Source organism: Agelaius tricolor, unplaced genomic scaffold (assembly GCF_023055355.1).
Source record: "Agelaius tricolor isolate 1412-34295 unplaced genomic scaffold, bAgeTri1.0.p SCAF_3, whole genome shotgun sequence".
Lineage (NCBI taxonomy): Eukaryota > Metazoa > Chordata > Aves > Passeriformes > Icteridae > Agelaius > Agelaius tricolor.
In genome coordinates, this window is record NW_027269263.1 from 23,075,476 (window position 1) to 23,093,227 (window position 17,752).

The window sequence follows — 17,752 nt, forward strand, 5'->3', positions numbered from 1 at the left end:
AAGTTTCCCTATCTACCCTTTAGTCTTTGCCTCAGCTCCTCGGACCAGCACAGCAAGAGCTGAGTGAAAATGTGAAAAGCCACACTCAGCTTCAACTCAGGAAGGCACCATCAGTGAGGCAACAAGAAGCACAGTTTGCATTTATTTACCAAATGAGGAGGGAGGAGGAAGGCAACTCTATAGAAGCTTCAAGTAATTTGTAAACTGGAAGAAGCAAACCTCTTAGACTATAATCCCATGCATTCTTGCCATGTTACATAGAGGTTCCTGTTGGAGCCAGCATCCACTGAACCACATATATCACCTTTTTTAAAATTTTAAATTATATACATTCAATATTCTGCAGAGAGCTGGACCTTGGAACTGAAGGAAACCATCTGAAGTGGGATGGAGATAGCTGCAAGGCCAACTCATTGCCCATGCTGTCCCAGGCAAACCTCACAAGCAGTAGCTTTCTGCTGAGTGTCTGAACAAAGCATTCCCAGTTGGTTCTTTTTATAAACAGGATTTTAAGCTTCACACTCCACACTGTAAACTTCAGCCTGCATGCTTATCTCAAAAGAGCTAAACAAGCTTTGGTCACAAGTTAAAATTCTCCCGTGAAGGCTGGTGTACCAGCCTCCTGTGACTGTTCAGCACTGGCAGAAGAGATCTCAGACTCTCTGGAGATCTGGCCAAGATTAGTGCTGGGACCTGTAACATCCAAATACTAAAGGTATGAAATTCTAAAAACACACTCATTGTGAGCTTGAAAACACTGGCCACCTTCTGGCAGTACAAGCTTTCTAGAGTAACATTATAAGTGCTGGTAGGAAAAGGAAAGAGCTGAGCAAGTCTCATTTTCTCTCTATGCACCTCAAACACACACATTATTTGTCAAAGTTTTAAGTCTGAGGACTGGGAAAAAGAAATAGCAATCTAGCAAGATTTCACAGGAGACAACAACAGTAACTATGTGATGCCTGTATCCCACTGAAAGACTCACCTGCGTTGTAGGAGATGGAACCTCCTGACCATCAGATGTCAGGCAGATCACTCTCCCACAGATTTTAGATTAAAAAGGACTTTTCTGTACTGTTTTCCTCTGCAGTGATACTATCTCTGTTCAAATAACTTCCACACCTAAGGCACTGCATCAGACCCCCCTAGACCAGTACTGTTCATCAGCAAAGCCAGTAACAAATCTGCAGCTGCCAGGTCACCCAACTCACCTCAAACCCTCACAATGCAGCAATTCTGAGCACCACAAGTCACTCCAGCTCCCTGAACTTGTATGGCAACAACTTTGTATGGCCATTTCCATCTGAAGAGCCCTCAATTTGCCACAGAAACATAACAGCAGTGTGTCTTGGGCAAAGGCATAGCCCAGAAAAGTAGGGAAGGTGACACCTCACTCATTAACAATACTCTTGCATGTGGATCACAGCATCCTCAGGCTATGCCTTTTCTTACACTGCAACCCAAAGCTATGATGATACTTCACATTCTTATTCTTTAGAAGCTTTGTTTATGGTCTCAGCTATTAAGAGAGCTCAAGAGCTCCTTCCTATTGCTGCCTGGAATCAAAAGACAAAAACTTTCCAAAAATTATTAAGAGAGGTAAGATAAAAAGCAATTCTTGAATGAAAGCTTTTGGGTGCGCAGATATGGCTATATACACACCTATGATAAAGGATTCCTACCACTTTTATAAGTGCAATTACTCATTATATCCAGCAGTACATCTCATAGATCAGTTGCCCCAGTAATCCACCCTTAGGTCAGCCCCAGGGCTTCTTTGCCCTATTTCTTGTTATGTCTCATGTTCTGGTGGAAAACAAGACGTCCTTGTCAGAAATTCTCTTTTTAAGAATAAGACTAAACAAAATTTCAAGAATGTGTTAGAAAGGTTTAGCTTATTGTTCTAAAATGTGAGGGGAGAAAAGGTACTAGAAACCATACAACTGTATCTTAAAAATCTACAAAGCTACAAATATATGAAAAAGCTAAGAATCTTTGGGCATGGCTATCAGTTGAACATCCCAAAGAAGGAAAAAAATGCTGAGATAAGGGCAAAGAGGAAGGAGCACAAGCTCTTACATCTGCATCTGCATTCAGCTGGAACAGATGACCATACACCAGTGAAGTGGCAAGCACATCTGCAGCTGGCCATGCAGCCACACACTACTGGAGATGTAAAGCAACAAGCACTCAAAGCACAGCTTCATGCCAAATGCCACTTTACAGTACAGGCTCTGGCCACACTGAGAACTCCAGCTGGACTGGAGGAGAGGTCATCCCCCTCAAGACATTACAAGTACCTATAAGCCCTTCAAAGTCAGGCTGTGACAACCCCAGTCCCCCAACCCTTCAAGCACTCTGCCTGCCACCTCTCAGCTTCTTGACACACCTCAGTTCTGAGCAGTGAGCTTTTATACCAGCACAACAGCTTTCCCCAGAGGGAATTAGCCCCAAGCAATGCAACACCTGCCAAGCACTGGATTTCTGTGTGCTAGAGACCAACACTAGTGCCAAGCTCCTTTGCAACTAAGGCAACTTCCACATGTTCTGAGGAGAGGGATGAACAATAAGTACCCAGGAACCACAAGCTTTTAAAGTGTATTTTTCTAAGCTCTTTTACAAGCATAAGGATGGAAACTGATGCATGACCATTTCCTTCCCACCAGAAGAAAAAAAAGCCAGAAATCTCCACAGCAGCATGACAACTCCACCAAATTATAAAAAACTCCAAACTAAAACAGAACAAACAAAACCACAAAGCCAAAACCATCCCCCATTTTCCCTAAAATCCAACATCTTCAATGTTTATGATTATATGAGCATCTAAGGGGAAAAAAACTTACTGAACAAGATTCTGTGATGGACAAAAAGAAAAACAGAAGTTGAGTTCAGGAAATCCTCAAACAGGGACAAGGAAGGTGTGGCTTGACCCAGTCGGTGCGGCCAGCACAGCTGAAGTGCCTGCCCCAGCAGCAGCACTGCAACAGCGTTTCAGGAGCTGCAGGAGGCACGGGGTGCCAGGGCATGGATTCACCTGAGACCAGCTCAGCAGAGAACCAGACCCTCCCTCATTCCCAGCAGCTGCTGCTCAGGTCTCCAGGCTGGGTCAGAGCCTGGCACGGCTGACACCCAACTCCTGGGGCCAGGCACAGGGAGCCCAGGGCACTGCCAAAGCTTTCCCAGAAGGAGGAAAACTGAATTTCACAGTAACCGGGTACATGCTGAGCACGTGCCACTTGCAAGTGACCCTCCTTAATACTTTTTAACTTTTCTTTTTTCAATATTTTAACTTTTTTCCCTTTTTAGCTGTTTTCTTTTGCCCTTTTAAATTTTATTTTCTATTTTAATTGTGATTAAATCAGGTCTTTCAAGACACTGCATTTACAACGCCACATACGTGCTGACACTTGATTTCTAACCAGGCAATGAAAGTTTTTAAAGGAAAAAGAATTCATGCAATGGCTCTTCACCTCAGCCAGAAGGTGACATTTTATTCCTTGCTGTATCTAGAAAAAACATAATTCCCTTGCTTGATATTAGAAAGATGGGGAGGGGAAGCCATAGGGCAGGAACCCTTACTATCAGTCCAGCATTGCTCACCCTCAAATTACTACACCTGAATTGTAAATGTGTTTAAAAATGCCATACAGCTTCTTATACCAACACATTCATGGCCAACAATCCCCTTCCTTCCCTCAACACATACTCATGCACATTTTGGAAGAGAAGTCTGGCCCATCCTTTACACATTATCTACCAAATGTGTTGCCAGTCCTGTGTCACCAGCCTTTCAGTCAAGCACTGTTCTTTGCTTAACACATGAAAGAGTTGCAAGTATCCATACAATATAAGAAACAACAGACTGTGAACTAAGACAATCACACTGATGTTCTCTTTTCAGTAAATGTTCCTGTATAGAATTTCTTGCCATAGGAAAATTCCATCAATTGATGAAAAAATATAACCAAAACCACACCAAAAACAAACCACCAACAAAAAAAAAAAAAAAAACCCACGTTCCTCCCCCTTACCAGTAAACCCAAAACTTCAGGAGAAAAACCCAGGTAAGCTCCACACAGCTGAACAGAGCAACACCAGGTTGGTTCCCAACTGAGGGGATGAAGAATCCACATCAGATAGTGGACACAAAAATAGGCTCAATGTGACAAAAGCTGCACCCAGCACATATCAGTCTGATCACTGATACACCTTACTGTTGGAATGCCAACGTTACCCACCAAGAAGTCTTTCTTGGGGACGCAGCACCATAAGGAGAAGAAGGCATTGTAGTTGCAAACTTTTTCCTGAAGGCTGAGAGTTTGTTGGTAGGCCAACCACACCAGGTGCTGCATGGCAGCAGGGAGGAAGTGTCTCCAAGGCAGCTAAAACCTGGTTTCCAGTGGCAGCAGACCATGGGCACAGGGCTGCCACAGCACCTCCTAAACTGCAACAAAGGGACAAGTAAAAAACTGAAGAAGGCAGCAGCTTCAGGAATTGCTGTGGTACATAGAAAGCAGTTGGAGCAGCTTTGGGAGCCTTGCTAATTTTCAGAGTCAGGAAGGGCATCCTTCTAAAACAAAATGTTAAAGGTGGAAAAATGCCTATCAACTGTGGAAGTAGACACAAAAAAAATCCAAACCAAAGATGAATTATATCTCCACCAACACCTCCAGCAGACAGTTCCTGCTGGGCTGCACCCCCAGTTCACTGGTACCAGTAGGCACTGCCATAGATGAGGCCATTCCAGTCTGCAGCACTTCTCTTTCCACCAGCAGCAGTTATAGGAAATGGCTGGGTGACAAAAACATAGTTTACTTTTTGGGGAGCACTGGCATCAAAGGGTGTGCACATTCCCCCAGGTAACTAGGGCACATGACTCATCTGCAGCAATGCTGACAGATCAGAAACAGCACACACAGGCCCTTAATACAGAGTAATAAATCCAGCACTAACATGGCAATGCAAGTGAGAGAAGAGCAAAGGCACGTAGCCACCAAGTGCTGCTTTGTGTAACAGGATATTTAGAAACATTGTGCAGATTCAAGACCTTTGCTCCTCTGTCCAGTGGCTGATTCAGCATTTGTTCCCACTTCCTGACAGGCCAGTTCCCCACCCCATCCCCATTTACGGTTCACAGTTCATCAGTGGAAATTCCCTTCCTTGCCCCTGCCCGCAGCCAACACTTTCAGAAGGCGGCCAGCCTGAACTGTACTGCTCACATCAGGTGAGAGTCCTTGTGCACAGGCACCTTTAGAATTCCAGGCTCTCTGCTGCCACCCCCGTAAGCTACATCAAACAGCAGCCCAACCACAAGGTTAACAGGTTTTAAGTATGTCTGCTTGCAAGTATAAAAGCTTACTGGAGGCCTTCTGTCCATTAAGAGCTCTTCATCCTCTGTTGTGCAGTGACATATTTTAAATTTCTATGCAAGGCTGTTGATGAACACAGGGAATTGTAACAAATTCTCTGCCATATCTTCAGGCATATTATTGTATGCTATCCACCCCAAGTGCCGTGGCATTTAATTCAGAAAATACAAACAAGATTTTCATGCTTCAGATTTAAAATGATAGCACCAATAACAGTTAGAGACTGACTGCCTCGAGCTATTGCCATGAGTAAAGACAACAGAATCCCTTTAAAAGATTTAAAGTGTTATGCTTTTTCCACCCTTCAGTACAGAAGTTACCATACAAAGCAGTATTTCCAATGATAAAGTAGTTCTGGTTTAGATGAATAAGAAAACCCCAAACATGCAATGGCATACACTTTTTACCAGATGCAGTAATTAAAAATCCAAGGTTAAAAAAATCAGAAAGCAAACATGAAGTCATCATCAAGTTTTCTGTTTTATTTAAGATTTTAGTTTTAATTCTGAAGAAAGAGGTACATTTCCTTGGTTTTAGTTTTAGCGTCAGGTTATAACCATGTTTATTTATCTGTTTCTTTTTTCCTGTCTTTTCAATACTGCACAAACGTCCAGAAACTACAGGGTTAAGTAAAAGCTGCAGGCAGAGGAGGTCAGAGGTTGCTCCTGATGGTGATCATGTGGCCCCAATGCAGTGCTATCCCAGAGTGCCCAAATCAGGTGAATAGTTTTTAAAAAAAAAAAAAAAGAGAGACTGACAGAGGAGACAGAAAGACTGAAGTAAATATCACTCGTGTTTCAGCTGCTTATAATTATATTACGTATATGCTAGGTATTAAATCTGTGAATACTTTTAAAACATTAAAGTTTACTTGAAATCTAAAGCCAAAATTAAAGAAAAATCTTATTCTCCCCTCTTTAAACCACTCTAGCAACATGCCAGTTACTCATAGCTATAAGTGTTTTGTCTTTCCACACACTTCATGTCAAACTCTGACTGATGCAATAAAATCCCCTGCTCAAAAAAAAAAAAAAAAAACCAACAAAAAAACAACCAACCCCAACATAGCAATTTCCCTGTGTAGTGCCACACTGAATGCAAAATAAATGCCGGGCCACTGCTTGCCCCACATGTTCAGTAACTTCATTTAAATTAAATACCTTTTTTATGTTCTTGCATTTGATTCTGCATTGCACTTTTCCCCCTACTGCAGATTGACACTTTTCCACTAGGCAGAAATACTCATGTGCAAAAGACGTAAGACAGTAATATTCTTAATATTCTCCTGAAGCATTGAGACTGCATTTTGATTTCTCTCTCTTTTTTTTTTTTTCTTAGAATGGTTAGAAAGTATTTCAAACAGTGTATTTCAAACACTGTTTCTGCAGAAACTTAACAAAAAGAATGGTCATGACCCTGTGATGGCATTGCATTTGGGGGGGAAGTTTGATCAGGAACTGGATTCTTCAGAAAGAAAGATATGACAGGGAACAGTAGGGCGTGGGGAGGAGTCAGGGTGGGACACTTCCTGCATTTCTAACGTTTTGGGTCTTATTTTTCTTTTTTCTTTTTTTCTTCCTTTCCTAATGACGATCCAGCGCTGAGCTCTGTAGTAGATCTGTGGGGGTTTTACTGGGGGGTCTGAAGGCTGTCTGAAAGCCTGGAGGTGGGGAATGGAAGCTGGTGGGGTTTGAAGGAGGAGAGTAGGGATTCCAACTGGCTCTGTGCAGAGGGATCTGTGTGCCGAAGGGGTTACTGTGGTGCGTCTGTGATGGCGCTGCACTGGGGCCGTCCACCTCTGTGAGGGCCTGAAGAGATTTTAGCCAATGTGGAGGATTGTCATCTTGAAGAGTGTCTAAACTGTTTCCTGTGGAGGCTGGGATACCTAAGAAAAGAAGAAAAAAACAAGGATACAGGCAAGTCAGAGGAGAAGCAACAAACTGACCATGAAGGAGGTCAATTTAACCTAGCAAAAAACAATGAAGAAACATTATTAGTTTGTACAGAAAATGCATTTTACATTATTATGCATAATTACTCTGCCCAAAAAACATTTAACATTAAACCGAGAGAGGAGAGAGTTCACCCTCAGAGCACTTCTTCAGAAAACACACATTTTTCTATCAAACATTCTGCTCAAGAACTGCCTCCTTGTCAACACGACCTTACACTAAGCTGCCAGTACACTCATGCTTCACCTTTTATTCTGCCTACTTGACTCATGCTTCAGCCTCTCTAACAGGGAGACACAACCAGACAGCCTTATAAAAGAGAGCTTTATAAACAAGTGGAGTATGTCCCTTTTTAAATAACCAAGTCCAGTGATTGCCTCCAGTGCCTCAGGACCAGCGACGCACATACCGGACATGCCATCCAGCAGAAGGGACACCTTATAGATTGACCCTACAGGAAAGCACTGATCCACCTGACTGCCTGCAAAGGTCCTGGGCATGCATTGCAAAGGCCTAAGTGACGCTCTGTTATACCTAGAGGTTCCACAAAAATTCCTGGACCCTTGAGGTTTTGTGGATGGAAGCTGGAAGAGACCACCGCATACTGACTTTTTTTTTTTTCTTTTTTTTTTTTTTTTTTTTCCAGATGTAAATCAGTTTGTGCCAAATACCCATTGGATGGTTTGCCAGTGGAGCTGAAGGAGTGAGAAACGGTTACCTGTGATGATTGCGGGGTCCATCCAGCTGCCAGGGCTGTCCCAATTCAGGCTGTCGGTGGTGGCAGTGTTGGACGTTGGTACACTGTGGTTGGCGTTGGAGGGGGAAGAAGCATTGGGCAGTCCACCAAAGTTGATGTTAATGTTCGGTAGAAGTGCCCTTAGCCCGTCCTGCCATTCCTTCATATTTAAACTCTCTACAGAACTGCTGTTGTCTGGGAGATTTACCAACAAAAAAAATGAAAGATAAAAAAATAAAAAGCTGAAGTTAGAAACAGATGTCCTTGTTTGGTGGGGTATGGGATTTTGCTTTTACTTTTTAAGCTAATCATTTAATATTTTCCCTGTCCAAAACCTAGGGTCAGTGTTTCCATGATTGATGAATTACTCAGAGGGGCTGGCAGGTTTTAAACAAAGTGTAAGGGAATGGGAGAAAGATATAACTCCTCCCCCAATATGTATTTCCCCATTTTGATTCAGAGACTCGAATAATCAAGGACACAGTGGCTCTCCCTCTATTAGTAACAGGGGAAAATCTACCAGGTACTTGATGAGAATAACTGCTGCAATTTGGCTGTTTTATTGATGGGCAGCAGGCTCAAAAGGGTGATGTGCACCAAAATGAAGAAAGGCTAGGTAGGGCTTTGCAATAGAAATGGAACCAGGGAGGCTGAGAAAAATCACAGATGTCTTTTGTTTTGTTACAGCTTGCTCATTCAGAGCCCTAGAGATGTTCTTCCGAAGGAAATGGTAATGAAGTTGGAGGGAGTGAATTTTCCTCTTGCAGTTGAAGAACAGTAGTGAAAATTCCTTAAAGACCTTCCAGAATAATTTCTGACACAACAGTATCCTCAAAACTTTGGTAACAAGCAAACCAGCCAGACACCAAAGCAGTCAAGTCTCAACTACTTGCCTCAACATTTCAAGACATATTGGTAAAGGACAACAGGATAATGTGGCTACAGCAAATGATCCCTCAACACAAAAATCACACCATGCTATCTAGAACAGACTATCTGGTTCTGTGATCCATCTCTCGTTTTAAGTATCTCAAAGCAGGACAAACCAGACATGAGCATACCAGTATTTATCATCCCATACAGCAAGTCATACTTTATTAGCTTGTGGTCAGTTTTATTTGGAAGGGAAGAATTAGGCAGTATGTTGGCACATGCTTGTCTTTTTGACAAATACCTAGAACACAACCTTTTTTTTTTTTTCCCCCCAAACATCTCTGCCTGTCCTGATTGAGGAAAGGACCTTGATCTGAATCAGAATTGTTATAAAGAGATACTTTGCTAAAACTGCTACTTCATCAACAACAGAACAGATTTAAGTCCTCCTGGAAAATTAGAGGATATCACTAACTCACAACCTTATTTTGGAGAGTAAAGAAAGCAGTCTCAATTGCTATCAAAACCTGCCCTGGCAGTTTTTGTAAAGCTGAATGTTCAGAAAAAAGTGGCGCCCTGAGCAATCACCTTTTAGTAACGAGAGGGGGAGAAAAAATCCCCAAAACCAAACAAGAAAACTACTTGAAATCCTGTCATTTCACAGCTCCTCCTTTTTTCCTTTGCAACACTATTGCACATAAATAGTGTTTTTCATTTATCTTTCCATTTAAAGAATAAATGCTTTAAAGAATTCAGTGCCACACGTTTTTCATCAAAACCTACAATCCTGAGATTAAAAATAATAAATCAAAGTTTTAGAAAGTATTAGTAGAAAATGTCCTCAAGAGATATGGTTCACAATCCTCTAGAACATCCATAAGCCCATTTGAAACAAGTTCTAAATTAACTTTTTGGAACAAATGCAGCCAGGTCACGATCACAGAAATAAACGCAACAAATTCTGCATTGTACACCATTAGTTTCCACTTCTTTTCCTCACAGCTGCTTCAAAAAGCTTGTACAAAGAAACAGCTCTGTTTAATTATTTACTTCTACTGCAATGCAAAAAGCACACAAAAATGCTTACTGCATAAGCAAACATACTCATCTCAACACCTGTGTGCTGGGGATCTGGAAAGGTCTCAGTCACCAACTTTACTAACCTCCAACACGCCCTCAAAGCTCTTGTGCAAGAAAATGAACCTGTGGTAAACTACTGGCAACATGTCATCGAGGAAGACTAAGACAAAGTCTGCAGGATGTTATAAGGAACAGGATAGGTAAATTAATGTCATAGGGCATTAGGTCTCCTTGGGCTAAGAAAATATGTATGTTTTTGTCATGTTATTCTCCATGTAAAAAAGACATAATACAGCACACATAAGGGTCAAGAAAGCTAGCAAGTGTTTAGATACAAGACTCATGAAATGGAAAAGGCTGGCACTTTGTGGAGGAAACACTGGCACTTTGAGGAAACACTGCTGTCTGAGACAGGCATAGTGCACCACTGCTGTGTATCCTCTCTAACACAAAACAACAGGAAATAATAAATTGAGGAAGACTGTTTTTTACCTCAACTGTCTGAACAAAATCTACTTGGATTCACAGAAGTCAAGAGATGAAAGGCCTAAAAGGATTCAGTACCTACCAAAATGGTGTTGTTTGCTATCTATGAGAAAGTCAGTTTGATAAAATCTTGTGCTCCTAGGTATACAAGTGACAAAATAGAGAATTACAAAAAATTTATTGTCTTTTCCAAACAGGTGTGCTTGTGAGGCTTCAAAGCAAGCCAGGACAAAAACACTGGCCCCTGACACAAAAAAAAAAAACCCCAAGCACCTCTTTGCTGAATTCTGGCACGTTTTAAACAGCCTAAGCGAAAATGCAAATCTACCCCAGAGACAGAAGTTACTTCTACTAACTGAAGGAAAACCATTTCTTCAGAAATCATTACTCATCCATCAGCTGGTTTGTTCTTCCTGTTAAATATGTCTATGCTTCATGATGAAGCTAGGACCATAGGTAAAAATGAGAAAAAGCTAGTTCTCAGTTAATACAGATGTATTTAAATGGGCATTTGCATATTATCTTTCCCTATTTCTAAAGTTAACTGGTTGGAAGAAGTAATTTTCTGACTATTAGCAGACCTTACAGTTGGACATTACAATCTAGGGGTGTGAACAACCTAGGGGTGTGAGAACCAATACAACAGTTTCCCTCTCTTGAGTAAAAATGCTGTCTCCTTCCACAGGCCAATCTTAAAAGGCTTAAAGCAGCATGCCCACTGATAGTGGGAAAACACAGAAGAAAACAAGGTAAACCCCATATGACTGCAAAGAAAGTGTTTTATAAACTAAGATAAATATGAGATTCCTCCCCTCATGCCCTTTGTCTCCCAAAACACAGAATAACCTGGTGAAGCATACTGAAAGCAGAACTATTTACATGAAAAACATTCTCAAACACACAGCCTGCACTCTGGTCTTCCCTCAATGTACATTTCATAATCCTGTCCGGTCCAGTGGAAACTTGTGTTTACAGGGGTGAACAGATCCACACTTCTAGCACTGAAATTTTCCTCTGTCTGAGGTCGTATGTTAATGTGAAATAAAAGCACTTGTATGTAAAATTTGCAAAGTCAACCACTGTCTTAGAATGAGAAAAGAAAGAAAAAGCATCACAAATGCATCTTGTCCATCCAATCTAAATAAAAAAACATTTGAAGTTAACTTAAGAAAAAGAATACATTCTGAGAAGCCTGAACATTAATTTGTATAAAACTAGTCACTTAATGAATTTCTAAATAAAATCATGGCCCCATTATCACATCCCACCAGACAGTCAAGTAGTTTTACCTCATTCTCTACCTGCAATGCCTTAACACTCTTCCTTCAAAGCAGGCAAAGCAGTGTGTATTTGGGGGAGAGGCCATGAAGAGGATTAATGGCCAAGCCAGAATACTGTTCTGTTGCACATAATCAGTACTTCTGAAGATGTTTGCACAAGTGTCTGCTGCACTGATACAGGCTGTTCTGTGACTTCTAAAATTCTGGCAATGACACTGCAATGAAGACCCAAAGGTGTTTCAAATTTGGCTGTGCCACTTTGGTGACACTGACACACTCAATCTTTTACATTGATGGGATAGCACAACTGCCAGTTTTCTTGGTGTGAGACAAGCCCACTAAAATGAATATTCCACCGTGACTAGATAACTTCAAATCATTGCCCAGTTTTGACACAAGCCTATGGTAAAATCCAAAGCAAAATTCACCCAGTACATGCTTAAGTAAATAACCAATAGGAAAAATCACAAGACTGTTACATTACAGGTAAAGCAAGAGCATTTCTTGGCTCTACCTAACTTGCATTCCAAGCCATTACAAAAGCCTATTTTCATGCTAATTGAGTAAACACATTAAATACCTTCACCTTCACAGTACTAAATATTCTAGTCCCACTGAAAAGCAAACAGTGCTGCAAATCTTGGTTGCAACTATTTATTTTTAAAGAACCCATCAGTATGTCATATGTGTGACCAAGACACACAGTGTGTCAAGTACAGAAGGTAGTCAAATAAGCAAAATAAAATCAGAGGAAATCATCATATGAGAGAAAAATAAACTTCTGGCCTATGTGACATACCAGACTGCAAAGAATGGCAACAAAAGAAGCAAAGAGACTACCAAGGTATATTCAGTAATAGAATAGCTATTTCAACAACCTGTCTGTAAAAAGGGCCTTGGGAAATCTTCAAAGACGCTGTACAACAAATTTTGAAGCCAAAGAAAAATGAGAGAAAAAAAAAGAAGAGGAAGGACCACCAGGAGTTCACCAAGAGTCTTTCAACTCAGTTAGAAACAAATGGGGCCACCAGAGAAACATACCCTTTCAAGTGACATCTCTGATCCCAGGCTCTGCCTTGTGCTACCATGTTTAGAGACTGTAAGTGTTTTCCCTGAAACAGCCTATTGCCCTATTCTGAGAAGTGACTGGGACTTCTCTATTTTGATCTCAAAATAACTTTCTACGGTATTTCTGTTTTGAAAAAGTTGTCCAATACTTCCCTTTGAAGGGGAGAGAGAAAGACAGGACAATTTATCACATCCAAAAAAGAAATTATGACCATCACATTACATAAACTCAAAAGCTTTTCATTCAAAAGTTGTATATTTAAACATCAACCAAACAGTTATTATAAGAACTATATCTGTTTCACTTCAGTATGAGTAATAAGCTTGTTTGCTCATGAAATTATTTAAATCACAAATAAAATCCCATTTAAACATCTGTGACCGGAAGGATTTCTCTCTCAGCTTCACTGACTCTCTATATCTATGACTCCTAGAAATCCTACAATGCATAAACCAAAAAATGAAGTTTCATCCATGCACAGAGACTTAAGAACGTTACTGGCAGATTAGAGAAGAGGGAAATTGTCCACATTTAAACAGCAGTGCTGCCCATCAGGAATACAAGTAGCCACTTCATCATATTACAGAGACATCAAGAGAGAGGAGCACAAGAAGGTAAAGCTGTTTGCAGTGAACCTTTAAAAGCCTCACAAACATTGTCTACACATGAGAAAGAAATCAACAATTCACAAAACCCAGATTTTTAAGAGCCATTTCACAGTGTGAATGTCAAATCAAAGTCTTGCAGTCACGAGCTCTAAGAGCTGGGGAAACAAAAGAGCACATGTACATCCAGTTTATGTACATACACACACCTACAAAATTGGCCTTGGTAGACAAGAGACACCAGACTACCCTCAGCTTTAAAATACTGCAAATAAAGCACATTTTACCTCTATTCCATATTGATTTCCATGGTTATAGTAATTCCACTCAATTTAAAGGACAGCCATGTAAACAGAAGCACACTATTTTTCAATGTCAAATAAATCCAACTGCAACTTAACTTGCCAGTTAGCCAAACTATCAAGTAGAATATACTAATTCTAAACTATACACTTAAAGGGGGAAAATAAGATTTTCTAAATGATTTTTGATGATGATCTGACAGTACAAAATTTTATCTTTCTGTGATTACGTCAATGTTACAAGTCAGAAAATGTCATTTATTTTCTGAGGAAATTCCTTCTACAACATTAATATGGGGGCAGTAAGAAGACTCCTATTTGCTTGCATGTACAGTGTCAGAATTTTATTAGGCTTGAGAAAAGCTGTGTTACATCAAGTATTCTGGAGAGTTCTTGTGATTGACTTACACTTACCACAGCTCAAGAGACCAAACCATAATTATAGCAGCCAGTGACCCAATTTCCATCTATAAGCAAATTTTAAATTAAGATTCCAAGTTGCTTAGAAAAACATGATTGACTTCCTAGAAAATGTTTCCACAGCATCCCACATTTTTTATTACTCACTCCATAAGAAAATAGGTTTGCTGCTGATAATCTTTAATACCATAAATCTAAACTAAGTGCACAAAGACTTAAGATATTGAAACAAATGAAATAGATACTTGAATCCTACACACAGAACAGTTTGATTAAAAAGCTCAGAAAGCATGTAATTCCATTAATCTGGGAAATCAAGTTCATTTTAACATAAACTGCTTCCTCTCGTATCATGCATCAGAGTTCAATCTCACCAGGTTACCCTGTTTGTCAACAGAACAAACTTTGACTTCAAAAGAAAAGCCCACGTGTACAAATATACTTGTGGGTACACAGATAGATACATATGTAAATAAAACCAAAATATTTGAAATTTGCCCTATGGGCAATGCAGTAACTAGAAATTGCAAAGAATAAAACTGAGATCTTCAAAGCTATAGTAACAATTACCAAGCACCTATCATGTTACAGAGATTCTGGATTCCAGGAATATCCAACCAATCCACCAACCCTCTGACTTCAGACTGAGACCAGCAGTAGCACAATGAAAGTATACTCTGGCAAACGATAAACTCATTTCTAATCTTCCCACATCTGCAAACAATTAATGCTGATGTATATTTGTAGATTATTTCAATAATTCTGTGGGAAAATTAGATAAACTGCAAGAAAGCCAAGTTTTCACCTTCCATGACGTGAAATTAATTCTGATTACTAGATGCTGTCTTCTAATAGAAGTGACCTATTTTTTAAATAGGTTTTTTAAAATAATTCCTCTGAGGACAAGATAAAGTTCAAATGAGCTGTGTAGAAGAAACCAGGAGATGGCAAGGGATGGGAAAAAAATTTTTTTTTGCCCTCAAATGTGATTTGGCAGTACTGGGAGGAGAAACACTATTTGCAAAGCTGCTCTCTCAGTTGCTATTCATTCAGGATTCATTTATGCTCCTCCCCAATACAATTTTTAAAAAGATTGTATTGGCTCTCTCAGTTGTTTTTCAAGCGGAAGCACTTTGAAAAAGTTTATGCAGAAAGCCTTAGAATTATTTGTACTTTTTGTTGAAATGCATCATTACTGGTATTTTGTTAAATAGACCAAGAAAGAGCCAAAGTTTCAGGTCCATGCCAAGGCACAGCCTTTTGTTAGACACTAAGGTGGCAGTGCCAAGTGCACTCGCTTTCCAGTCTTTAAAAGGAAAATGCCATGCTTTTAACATCACTAAGACAGTTGCACCTTTTAACTCAGGCCAGTGACCTAATGCATATTTTGAAGTGACTTCAGAAAAGCATCTAAGAGAACACAACATCCCAAGGCTAAGCACCTGCCTGCTGGAGGAAGGAGACACATAAGACAACAGAACTGCCTCTTACACTACTGCAGAGGCATCCCAATATCTTACCAGTTACCTGTGAAAGGAAACAGCTTTTCTGTGTTTTGGTGAACCAGTCCTAAAGAGGTTCTATTAACAAAAATGCAGTCTTCCATCCCTAAGACCCAGGCAAAAGCCAACATCTAGTGTAGCTGAAGCTCTATTGGTGACACTACTAGAGACAAAAACAGTAATGAAATTTGATGTGAAAAAACTCCTGTCTGCTTGTTTCTCCCTGTTTCTGGAAAGTTACCAAAAAAGCTGACAGGACTAACAGTGCAGAATGCAGACTGAGTCAGCTACTCAGGCCACCTATTTCAGCCAAGCCCATGTTTATTTCAAATGTAGTAGAGTTAATGTGATTAGTCACTCCTCTGATACACTGCAGCCAAATTGGAGGATTTTTCTTCCACTTTTTTGTCACATACATATTCTTCTTCCAAAATAAAATTACACACTTAAAAATAGGCATCTTGCTACCCAAAAAAAAGCAGGATGCCAGTCTTTCACCGTCATGCCTAAAATCTTGCAATCAAAGATTTAAAAAAATTTGTAAGATCATAAAGCCAAGCTAGAGATCAAGACAGATATTTATGTATCAAGTCTTATTTGAAACAGTATCACCTATATAATCACAGGAAAAAAGGTTCAACAGGATTTAGAAAACAGTTGCAGTATTAGCATTGAAAAGGCACTGGAAGGAAGGGTGGGTGTGCAAGATGAGATTTTGGAACAGATGGAGAAATAGCAGGACTTAAAGGACAGGTGCTGTGGATGAAGTTCTCTCAGAGACCATGAGAAGGAAGCCAGGCCTTTGTAGTCAATTTAGGAAGTGAATGGGAGTTAAAGGACAAGACACCAGAGCTAAGAAAAGGAATATCCACAGCGGATTTCGATCTTGACACTGATTTAATGTTTTGGAAATTAATCTGAAATCCCACTTCCATTTTATTTAGGTTAAACCTGGATGCATAAGAAAAAAATGTTAAACTCCTCCAGATAAACAGAAATGAGCAAGCCAAAAGTTTATTTTCAAAATGGATTAATTCCATATTGCGCTGAACACTTCTTCATCAATGAAAGAAAATTAGTTATGATGGGAAATAAAAGGAGAATGAATTTCAAGGTGGGGATACACACAGATAGAAAGCATCTCCTGAAGAGGAAGGATGGAGGACTAAGGACGTCCATGGGAAAAAAAAGGGTGCTGTGAGCAAAAGGACTGATGAGAAGAACAAAATGTTCAATAGCAAAGGCTGTACTAACAGTCATCTTTGTTGAGGAAACCAGGATATACAAGAATCAGTAGAAGCAATAATGTAAATAGCTGAGGGCTGTTTACAGAAGGTACTTTTCATTTTACAATTTCAAAGCAGTTTCAAATGAAGAGTGACCCTATTAACAGGGCAATACATCTACTTCTGAGAGCAGCTGCTCTGCACTCTGGAAAAGAGACAAGCCTTTGGAAATGCCACATGTGGCACCTACAACTATTAGCTGTATCAGCTAAAATGTTCACCAGATTTCCTATTTTCAATATTTACCCCTAATCAGAAAGACTTCAGGCAGGCATAGATCTAGCCAGGGGGCAGAGAAAAAATGACATTCAGCTGCCATGCTTTCTGTCCAGCTGGTGTTGGAAAGCCAAAGACCAAGGAAGAACACCAAGTGAGCAAGAGGTCTTCTTAAAAAGATTAGGACAGAAAAATAATTGACTAATGCCTCTCTTACTGTTAAGAGTAAGGAAACAAGTACTTAAAACAGGCATTAAGGCTTTCATATACTGTCAGGTCAAGAGGAAAAGTATAGGAAAATGTTTTACCATGGCATCCAAATAAAGGGAAGTGAAGTGCCACTGTTTAAGTCACATTCTTGTTGCTAGGGTGTGGGATCAAATGTCTTTTTTACACAGCACTTGGAGAATTTTTACAGCATGCTGACTTCGACAGCCATACCACATAGCCCAAACCCTCTTTTGAAAAGGCACAGTAGCAGAACACACCCAACCCTGTATCAAATCATTATCCTGAGACCACAGGACAATGTCAGCTCCTATGCCACAAATTCTCTGTTTCCGTCCAAGACTGTAT

At 40.1% G+C, this 17,752-nt stretch overlaps 1 protein-coding gene across 4 annotated transcripts in view; it reads right to left on the minus strand.

Moving 5' to 3' along the window:
* Nucleotides 1-5,830: 5,830 nt before the first annotated feature.
* CNOT4 (CCR4-NOT transcription complex subunit 4) overlaps nucleotides 5,831-17,752 on the minus strand; it is a 76,802-nt gene continuing 64,880 nt past the window's right edge. For 2 of the 4 annotated variants that reach the window (XM_071423177.1, XM_071423176.1), the window contains 2 exons: nucleotides 8,040-8,252; nucleotides 5,831-7,254 (listed from right to left, as the gene is read on the minus strand). In XM_071423177.1, the coding sequence (XP_071279278.1) occupies nucleotides 6,953-7,254; nucleotides 8,040-8,252 (515 nt within the window). In that variant the 3' untranslated portion in view covers nucleotides 5,831-6,952. The remainder of the gene's footprint in view (nucleotides 7,255-8,039; nucleotides 8,253-17,752) is intronic. The other 2 variants (XM_071423179.1, XM_071423178.1) reach the window with 1 other exon arrangement.